Raw genomic sequence first — 10058 nt, 5'->3', positions numbered from 1 at the left:
AACTGGTGCGTCAGAAAAAATTAAAGTTAAAAAAGAATTAAAAAAATCAAAAATCTTCCTTCCCTCCCATTAAACATTAGAAAAAGAATTTAAAAAATTAAAATTTTACATTCCCAACCATTACCCTCTTCTTCTTCATTCTTTAATTTTCATCACAATTTTTTATTTTTAATCACAATCTCAAAGATTCACAATGACGTGACTGTAGTAGTGGTGTTGTTGGTCGTGATTACTTGTTGGTTGTTCAGATTATTTTTTGGTTATTCTGATTTGAAAGTGTGGAGCTCTTTAGAATTTCATTTTTAGCCATGGTTGAAGCTTTGAACTTGCCGATGCACCTGTAAACCAAAAAAAGAATAAAATCGCAAAGGGTAAGGTAATGGGTCTGGTTTGGTGTTTGTTAATTATCTTGATTTGGATTTTGAGTGGTTGTTTTATGGTGGTTGTTTTGTGGATGATGGTTCGTTTAAAAAGAACAAATGGTGTTGTGGAGGTGGACTTATGGTGGTGATTGGTTGGTTGTTTTTCGCCGGAGAAGACAAAGAAAATTCTTGCATAACTTTAATGAATGATTTCTCCATTGAGATTAGAGATAAAATGAGTGAGATTTAGTGGTAAAGACAATTAACTAATAGATAATTTTAATAATAAATTAGTATAAAATAGAGTTAACAAAAAGAAAGTTAACTAATAAAGAAAAGAAAATAAAAAGAATATAACAAATTAATCTGAAGTGACACTAACGTGGCAGCGAGTGTAATACACTACATGATGTGAGAGTGGTGTTACACGTCCCAGGGTGTTATTAAATTAATTTTTAAATAATAAAGGTGTGTAATAGGTCGTCCCAATAGTTTAAGTGTGTCACTGACTTTTTCAAGACAAGTTTAGGGGGCAATTTATGTCATTTTCCTTTTGTGTATAAAGTCTTTGACTTAGAATCTAGTTTCCTACTTGTATTTCAAATTGTCTCAAACTCTTGGTTATTCAACAATGTAGTGTTTTTTTTAGCAAGATGTAATCTCCGACTCATATGCATGATTCATTTAATTTGTCACCTTGTACGTGATTTTCAACAATTATTTTTAGTGTCCAATCTTAATGGTTAAACCGATAATTGAATCAATAACCAATAAACCAGCTATTATCTGAGATGTTTCTATAATGATTTAGCATGTCTACAAACCAATAAACTTCAAAATAGAATCGAAATTGACCGATACACTGTCATAGCATACATATATATACTTTTAAAAAAGGATTTTAAACTAAAATGGTTAGATATTAAACATTAGTAAATGAAATAAAACATGAATACACACTAGTAGGAAGTAAAACTAGCAACAAAATTGTAATTTTAGGATATTAATTGATGATCTCTATGACACTATAATTTAAGTAAAGTATAATAGGGGGAAATAGTCGTAATACGAGGCGCCGCCAGTCAAAATTTGATGGGCCTACCAACTTTGACAAGTTCCTCTATGTCAAGTCATCAACAACCCTTTTCACTGCTTCCTCGAAACCAGACTCGTCCCATTCACTACCCTGGACCAACATAAGAAGAAAAAAACACAAAGTTGGTAACTCTAACAAAAACAAATCATCAACAACAATTTTAAGTTGTATAAACTAGTAATATAATTAAATAAATAATAGACAATTTGAGACAAATGGTACTTCCCCCTCGCATGTTTCACATTTAAGATAACAAAATTAAAATATATTTTACGTACAATTTAAAGTATTTTTTTAAACTTTGTCATCAGTTAAAACTAGAAAAATAAACTATTAAAGTTGTAGGCAAGGAAGAGAACCAAAAAGTTTGAAAAAATTATTCCTCTAATGAAAGTGACATTTCCCTACTATTTTTCTGTTTTGGAGGGCGGAGTATTTGACAGAATCTTGAGAAAAGTTAAAAGAAGCACCCCCTGAATAAACTTTATTTGATATGTATATAACTATATATCCAGTAGTTACAAGCTTATTGTACCAAAAAAACAGAAAACAGTAAAGACAATATTGTGTCCACTACAAGTAATTGCACTGTATAATTGGATGTATTTTAAGCTATATATATTAGTAGTATATAGGAGTAATATACTCCCTCCATTTAAAAAAAAAATGATATAGTTTAACTTGACACAAAATTTTAGAAAATAAAGAAGACTTTTGAATTTTGTGATCCTAAAATAAAATTATGTCAAATGTACATTGTTCTTTAATCTTGTTATCTTATATATGTCACGTGAAAAACTAAAATTAAAATATTACAAAAATAATAATTATTATTCTTTAAACAATTAAAAAGAAAAAAATATCATTTTTTTAAATAAAAAATTAATATTTAATATCTTACACGCATGTTATTCATTTATTTATTTTAGGAGACAGAGTTACATGTGACATCTTTTATATGACATGATAGGAGGTAAAATGCTTTTTATGCCATCATTATATTGAACTTCAATTCTATTTTACCATCTTGAGAATAGTAATGACAATATTCTAATATTTGTCTTTTGTGTGGCGGAAGTCCGATGGGAAAAGGAGAGTATTAAGTAATTATATGTGGAATCGGATACTGCTGTTAGTGTGGGATTATTATCAAATCGGAAAAGATAACCATTTATTCTAATGAATATAATTCATAAGAACAAAAAAATACAAGGATAAAAAATAATAATTTTTTTCATCATAAAAATAACAATGATATAGAAGTGTATAGGCTTTCAATTAATCAATAAGAGTGTTGTTTTTCTTATAAGAATTTGTGATAGTTCTATCGTTTAAACTTTTAATAGTTGCACAAACAAAATGCTTCTTCATTTTGTTACTTTGGTATAGAATATTCTTGAATATCTCAATTCCACTTTGAGTTGTCAACTACAGAAAAGGTTCCATTTGGACTTTTTGGCATGATTTTATATTTTATCTTTATGAACTCTTATGTTTAGCAACTTGTTCGATGAACTAAGTCGCCTAAATAAAAAGTGAATCCAAAATTATCAAAAAAAAAATATTCACATTGAGATTTCTTCCTTACCATTCCTCCAATAAAAATAAAAAGATATGAAGGTAACTTCAGAACCTAAAACATATATATTTGCATCAGTTCATGGTTGACTTAACTCATCTTACAAAAACTATGTCAAATTGATGATGGAATATTGTTTTCATAAAGTTTATTAATTATTTTCTTTGAAGGAGGTTAATAACATAGTAGTTTGATAGTAATATGTTTTAAGAAATTGTGATTTCTTTTAATATTTTTAAGTTAGCTGCTAGATTTCATTTGAATCTTATAATTAGTTTAATTATATCATTGCATGATTTATACTTGTAAAATCATGTTAGAAATTTTATTTTCCAAGAGTTTTATAATCATGTTTTATTTAACTATTTTAAATATTAATATACATTTATAATTTTGTGTTAATACTTACAGTATGTATTAGTCTACTACATTATAAACTGAAAATTTAAAGATCAGTACCTCTCCCCAAATACAAAGGTAAACGTCTCCTCTTAACACATTGGTTTCCATAAGCTTTATAAGGAAAAATAATTTACATATTGTTAAAAGTAACTAGTTTGGGAAAGAAGAAGAAAAATATCCATGCGTACCTGAATTGTAATTGTCAAACTTACGTGAGTAACCATGGATGGCCTAGTGTTTGCTGCTACTGACTGTAAGCTTAAATTGTCTTGAGTTTTCAAGAACTCGAGCAAACGAGTGGCCAAATCCAACACGTTGCATTCTCCTGATCTTACTGAAACTTGCAATTCCACTGTTCTTGATTCTGATTCACTACTTACATTTTTTATTATTTCAACAACTACCCTTTCATCATTTCCATCACCAACGTCATTCGATTTCATCATCGATGATTTATCTAACGCCTGTGCATTCAGCATTATTTCATTCTTTTTGCTAAGTTCTTCCACTTGATCTTTCAAACAAGTTATGTATTCTGTTGTACTAGCAAGAACAGATGCTTTGTCCTTCTGCAGATTAAGAAATTACCATCTCATTGGAACATGCATGCATGATGAGTATTTTCGACACACACAATAATGTATGTACTTTATACGTTTCTAATTGTTTGACTTGATACAGAGTTTAAGAAAGTTAAAGAAAAGTATTTGAATCTTGTGGTCTTAAACTTATTATAGATATGTGGGATATAAACCTAAATAATACCATAATCATGTGATCTTAAACATGTCGTAGAAAGTTATTGAAATTGAATACTAGTTGATAAAAAGGAGAGATAAACAAAGTAAAAAAGAGAAAATAAGACAAACAAATTGGAACAATTACGTGATAGAAATTGTAATTCTTCTAACAACACGTATTATTGATTAGAAGAATATGTATGCGCGTAAATGTGAGGAATGGTGTTGATGAAGACATATATATTTGAGTAAGCATACCTTTGTACCAGGAGGGAGTAAAGATCTAAGTAGTTGAAAGCTATCGTTAAGCTTTTCACGTCTTTTTCTTTCTGAAATCATATGATGAACTTGAGTGCTAGTAAGGGCACGCTGATTCGCCTGGATTTGTTCTTTCCTTCTCATCATATCTAAATTCCTGAAGAATATAATTGATCTTCTCAATATGTTTTCTCGACGAATTGTTCTGGATGTGCCTATTTGCACATTACTAGGACGACCTAAACCTGGTCCAAACCTTCTGAATGCAGTGGACTTTTGATAATGATAATCCGTTATTGGTACATCAATATTTTCTCGCGATTGATGAGATGAAGATGAAGAAGAAGGTGAAGTCATAACAGCAAGATACGCTCTTGTCAATGCAGCATCATCAGTTTCTACCCCAGGGAATTGAATGCCTCTGAGTTGAGTTAGTGTCTGAATAGGTTGTTGTTGATGGAATGGCATCGCGCTGGTAGAAACTGGTCTTACGGTCTGCTCTGGAAAGGCATCTGGTACGTAAGATGTAGTTGCAACATTGAATAGAAGCGATGAGTATTCTCCTGGGCTATCGAGAGAGAATGATGAAGATGGCGATGGTCTGTTTTGATCAATATTTGTCAGCAATGTCTGAGGACGAGCAAGTACTAATCTTGTTGAGAAGTATTCCGGAAATAAGTTTTTCATCCCCATTTCCAAATTTACCTTTATTATGTCAAAAAAAAAACATAAATATATTGATTTTTGAAATATCATAAGAAATTATATAATGCTCTTACTTGAGGGCTAGAAGTCATTCCAAATTCAATTTCTCCTATGCTGCATCCCATACATATAGTTGTCTGAAGATAATTAAAAACACAATCAGATTGAACAAACGAGTGTATGAATCATTTTATAATTTAATAAATTAATCATCTATATATACGAACCTTTATTCCAGCTTCCTGCAATATGAATCATATATTTAAAGGTTAGCTTGAATTTTTTTTTAAAATTAAATCTATTATTAATCAGAATCAAGTGGTACGTATACGTACGTAATAGAATTGAAGCTGAACTGGATTGGATGCATGAGATTGAAGATCAGCAAACTTCAGTTCCATATAAGGAACATTGTTCTTGAAGGCCAGTCCTGGAATGCGGCTGAATGCAGGTGAACGAATACATATACAATTAGAATAATTATTCTCTTTAACATGATGAGTGCTTATTATGGAATTACCTACCCGTTATCCATGATAAGCCATGAATGCTTATATTCTTCAAATAATCTCTGGGCAACGACATTTTCTCCATTGTAGATTCCACCCAAGGACATGAAAGTGCTGAAAGTAAAATAAACTCACATTAATCAATTATATCATGCATGTTTTTTGTGTAATGGAAGAAGTAGCTATAGACTATGATGATGAAGAAGTTGTGATTGTACTTGGAAGGTTGAAAGTATTGCCAAAGGCATATGTAAGTGCAACCAAATGACTCCATTATCTTTAATAGAAAGACGGTGCGGTCTCCTTCTTCAAGAAAGAAGATGGAGTCCATGGATCAACTCCAACAAAAGAATACAAAGTTTCTATATATGCTTAATCTTTACATGAATGTTTGTTTGGTTTTCATATTTCTAGCTCTTAAGCTTTTGCATGTATGGAGAATTGAAACATATTTATGTGTTTCAAGAAAGAGCTAAAAAAAGCTTCATTTTGACACCTTTTGTCTACCATTCATGTTTGGTGGTAGTACTTTTTAATTAATTGTGGGTGAACAATTTGAAAAGTAGTTGCAGTAGTAGTATATACAAGGGTTGGGAGGATTGCACAAGTGTGATAAAAAGACAATGATGAAAAGGACCCTACCAATATAAAAGAGTGATACTACAAGTCTGTAAGAATAATAATAATAATAATATATATATATATATATATATATATATATATATATATATATATATATATATATATATATATATATATATATATATGAACTTGAATTTTTCAAGGGAGAAGAAAATTAGATATGGAAAAGTATGGGAAAGAAAAGAAGTAGCCAGCCAAGAGGGTGGAAAAGTAATGGTCAAAGTCCACCAAGGTGTAGATTTGAATTGAGTCAAGGGAGGATGGCAGAAAGTGACCTTTCCTAATTAATTTTTCCTCATCTTATGTTTTTATTATTTATTTTGGATCTCTCAATTACTATCATCTTTCTTTTTGTTCTTATATTAATATATTAAATGATTTAAGGCAAGTGATACAAGTCTAATATAATTTAACATATTTTGTTAAAATAATTACATAAATTTATAATTTTATATATTATAATTCTCTCTTGAATATATTCTTATTCCCTCTCGGATACATAGATATTTCCTCTTTGATACATCCCTCCCATGAAATAATACATATCATTAGTAATGTATCATACAATCAATGAATGTATTCGAGAGCAATGAAAAATTTGAGATTTTTGTAATTGATGAAATTTGGGATAAGATGTAATTCGCCTCTAACTATATGAGATTTCTATGCTTTATACTATTTTTTTACAGTAATCAACTTAAATATATTACTTAATAATTTTTTTCACATGTTCATAAGACATAAATGCGTCGTTTATAATCCAAATTGAGAAAGTAGAATTCAAAAAAAGTCTATGTAGCAAGGAAATAGACAATTGCATTAGATTGTGAGTTAAGACATTTCACATTTTTGGAATATATAAAATGTTGATATCTTTGAAAAAGTTCATCGATCTTCATATATTTTTGTAAGTGGTATCTACTTTCTACAATATTATCATCTTCTTTTTGTAATATTTGTACCATAAGCTTTGTGTCACGACCCAAATCGGGTCGCGACTGGCACCCATACTTACCCTACTATGTGAGCGAACCAACCAATCTAAACCTTAACATTTCAATATAATATCAACAGAAAGTAATGCGGAAGACTTAAACTCATTAAATAAAGACCAATTCATTAACTTCTAAAATTCAACATCTATTATTCCCCAAAATCTGGAAGTCATCATCACAAGAACATCTACGATCAAATGACTAAACTAAGAGTATTCTAAAAGCTAAAAATACATAAGAAGTTAGTTCATGCCGGAAGTTCAAGGCATCAAGACTTGAAGAAGAAGATCCAGTCCAAGCTAGAAGCATTAGCTCACCCTGAATTTCCGATGTAGTAAGACTGGCTTGAATTACTGTTGAGTTGAAGACGATGACACGTTTGCTGCACTCCACAAATAAACAAGAACAAAACATAAAAGTAGGGGTCAGTACAAAACACGGGTACTGAGTAGATATCATCGGCCAACTCAAAATAGAAAACAATATATACCAACTAATATCATAAAATCAACTATGATACTCAACATGTAGCAACAACAAGCACTATATCATTAACAATTACCATCAAGTCCACACATGAGGACTCAAGCCTCAATACCATACTCATTTGGGAATCATGTTCATTAGATTGAGTATATTAACATCTTTCAAGATTCATTATCTTTATTTCTCTTGTGTCGGCACGTGACACTCCGCTCCCTCATATTCATTAATCCTCTTGTGTCGGTACGTGACACTCCGATCCTCTAAATCTACGTATCGGTTCGTGACACCCGATCCCCTAAATCTACGTGTCGGTTCGTGACACCCGATCCCCTAAATCTACGTGTCGGTTCATGACACCCGATCCCCTAAATCTACGTGTCGGTTCGTGGCACCCGATTCCCTAATTCTACGTATCGGTTCGTGACACTCGATCCCCTAATTCTATGTGTCGGTTCGTGACACCCGATTCCCTAATTCTACGTGTCGGTTCGTGACACCCGATCCCCTAATCTCATTCTATCAACTCATCAAGCCTTCTCCCTTACCAAGACATCATCAATCTCATCAAAAGGTTCATCAAGCCTTCTCCCTTACCAAGGCATCATCATTAAAAAGAGATTAGGTTTTTATCAAGATTTGGGATTCAATAACTTTATCATGCTTAATATAATCACAATTATATAATCACGTTCATGCATGCATACAATTAAGAACATAGCAGGGTTTACAATACTAACAATATATATCATTCTCTATTAAGAGTTTACTATGAAAGCATGAAAAACCATAACCTACCTCCACCGAAGACTAGTGATCAACAAGCTATCTTCTCAAAATCCTTGCTATCCTCTTCGTTTCTCTCTCTCTCTACTCGTTCTCTTTCTTTTTCTGTCTCTCCTTGTTCTTTCTATTTTTCTTATTCAAACCCTCTTTCTTTTACCCTAATGAACATATAATTAAGAATAAAAGATGGCAATAATGCCCCACTAATGAACTTAAGGTTACCTCTTTTAACCCCCAAGTAATTAGACTTATTAACATTAACCCACTAACTTTATAATTAAGGCAAGAATAGTCAAAAACGTCCCTTAAAACGTATGAAGAAATCCGATCTAGACTGGGATTTGCGCAACCTGTGACGGGCCGTCGTGCCTGCGACGGTCCGTCCTGCCTGCGACGGTCCGTCCTTCCTGCGACGGTCCGTCCTGCCTGCGACGGTCCGTCCTGCAGGTCGTCGCAAAGTTCAGAGGACCAAATTTTCACCAAGGGTCTGTGACGGTCCGTCACACCTGTGACGGTCCGTCCTGCCATTTCGTTACGAAGTTCAGAGAGTCGATTTTCAGTACCCAATTTTCAGTTTTTCTAAGTGTTTTGAAACGAGACCCTGCGACGGTTCGTCGTGCCCATGACGGTCCGTCATTGGGTCCGTCGCCTCAGTCTGTTTTTCCAGAATAAAATCTGCTGCTCAAAACGACTAAATAGGTCGTTACAATAGATACCAATTTACCCATCGTTCATCCCCGAACGATCAAAAGAAGGAAAACAAGGGCGAAAAGGAGTACCTGAATCTGTAAACAGATGTGGGTATTTTTCTCGCATATCCGCCTCCTTCTCCCAAAGTGGCTTCTTCAACGGGTCGATTCTTCCATTGCACCTTGATGGATGCAATCTCTCTTGACCTCAACTTGCGAACTTCTCTATCTAAAATAGCAACAGGCTCCTCCTCATAAGACAAGTTCTCATCAAGCAAAACTGAATCCCAGCGGATAATGTAGTTTCCATCCCCATGGTATCTTTTCAACATCGACACATGGAATACCGGATGTACTCCGGACAGCCCTGGAGGCAAGGCTAACTCATAAGCCACCTCTCCTACTCGCTTAAGTACTTCAAATGGTCCAATGTACCTTGGACTTAGTTTACCCCTTTTACCAAACCGCATCACCCCTTTCATTGGTGAAACTTTCAACAAGACTTGTTCACCCTCCATGAACTCTAAGTCTCTAACCTTTCGATCTGCATATTCTTTTTGTCTACTTTGCGCCGCTAGAAGCTTTTCTTGAATAGACTTCACTTTCTCTTGAATAGACTTCACTTTCTTTATCGAATCCTTCAAAAGGTCAGTACCCCAAGGCCTAACCTCAAATGCATCAAACCAACCAATGGGAGACCTACATCTCCTACCATCCAATGCTTCAAATGGAGCCATATCAATGCTTGAGTGATAGCTATTATTGTATGAAAACTCCGCTAAGGGTAGGAAGCTATCCCAATGGCCACCAAA

At 33.0% G+C, this 10058-nt stretch overlaps 1 protein-coding gene across 2 annotated transcripts; it reads right to left on the bottom strand.

Moving 5' to 3' along the window:
* Positions 1–1248: 1248 nt before the first annotated feature.
* LOC101256789 (putative transcription factor bHLH041) lies at positions 1249–6298 on the bottom strand. Of its 2 annotated transcripts, XM_010325751.4 has the most exons (8): positions 5870–6298; positions 5667–5765; positions 5478–5583; positions 5370–5384; positions 5217–5279; positions 4438–5142; positions 3628–4008; positions 1249–1548 (listed from the first exon to the last, which is right to left on the bottom strand). In XM_010325751.4, exons 1-8 carry the CDS (start codon positions 5980–5982, stop codon positions 1483–1485), a joined length of 1548 nt encoding a protein of 515 aa, XP_010324053.1. In that variant the 5' UTR covers positions 5983–6298; the 3' UTR covers positions 1249–1482. The 2 variants fall into 2 exon arrangements, with proteins under 2 accessions (XP_010324053.1, XP_069142974.1); XM_069286873.1 differs by lacking the exon at positions 5370–5384 and having other exon boundaries at positions 5468–5583.
* Positions 6299–10058: the final 3760 nt, after the last annotated feature.

The sequence above is a fragment of the Solanum lycopersicum genome, chromosome 7, assembly GCF_036512215.1.
Source record: "Solanum lycopersicum chromosome 7, SLM_r2.1".
Lineage (NCBI taxonomy): Eukaryota > Viridiplantae > Streptophyta > Magnoliopsida > Solanales > Solanaceae > Solanum > Solanum lycopersicum.
This window is presented reverse-complemented; position numbering and strand designations above follow the sequence as displayed.

Bases quoted from the DNA above. Each gene is read 5' to 3' on its own strand.
- LOC101256789 (XM_010325751.4), bottom strand. From the start codon at position 5,982: ATGGACTCCATCTTCTTTCTTGAAGAAGGAGACCGCACCGTCTTTCTA. The intron at 5,766-5,869 runs GTACAATCACAA...TTTTACTTTCAG, and splicing joins CAATACTTTCAACCTTCCAA to CACTTTCATGTCCTTGGGTG. The intron at 5,143-5,216 runs GTAAGAGCATTA...GACATAATAAAG, and splicing joins GAATGACTTCTAGCCCTCAA to GTAAATTTGGAAATGGGGAT.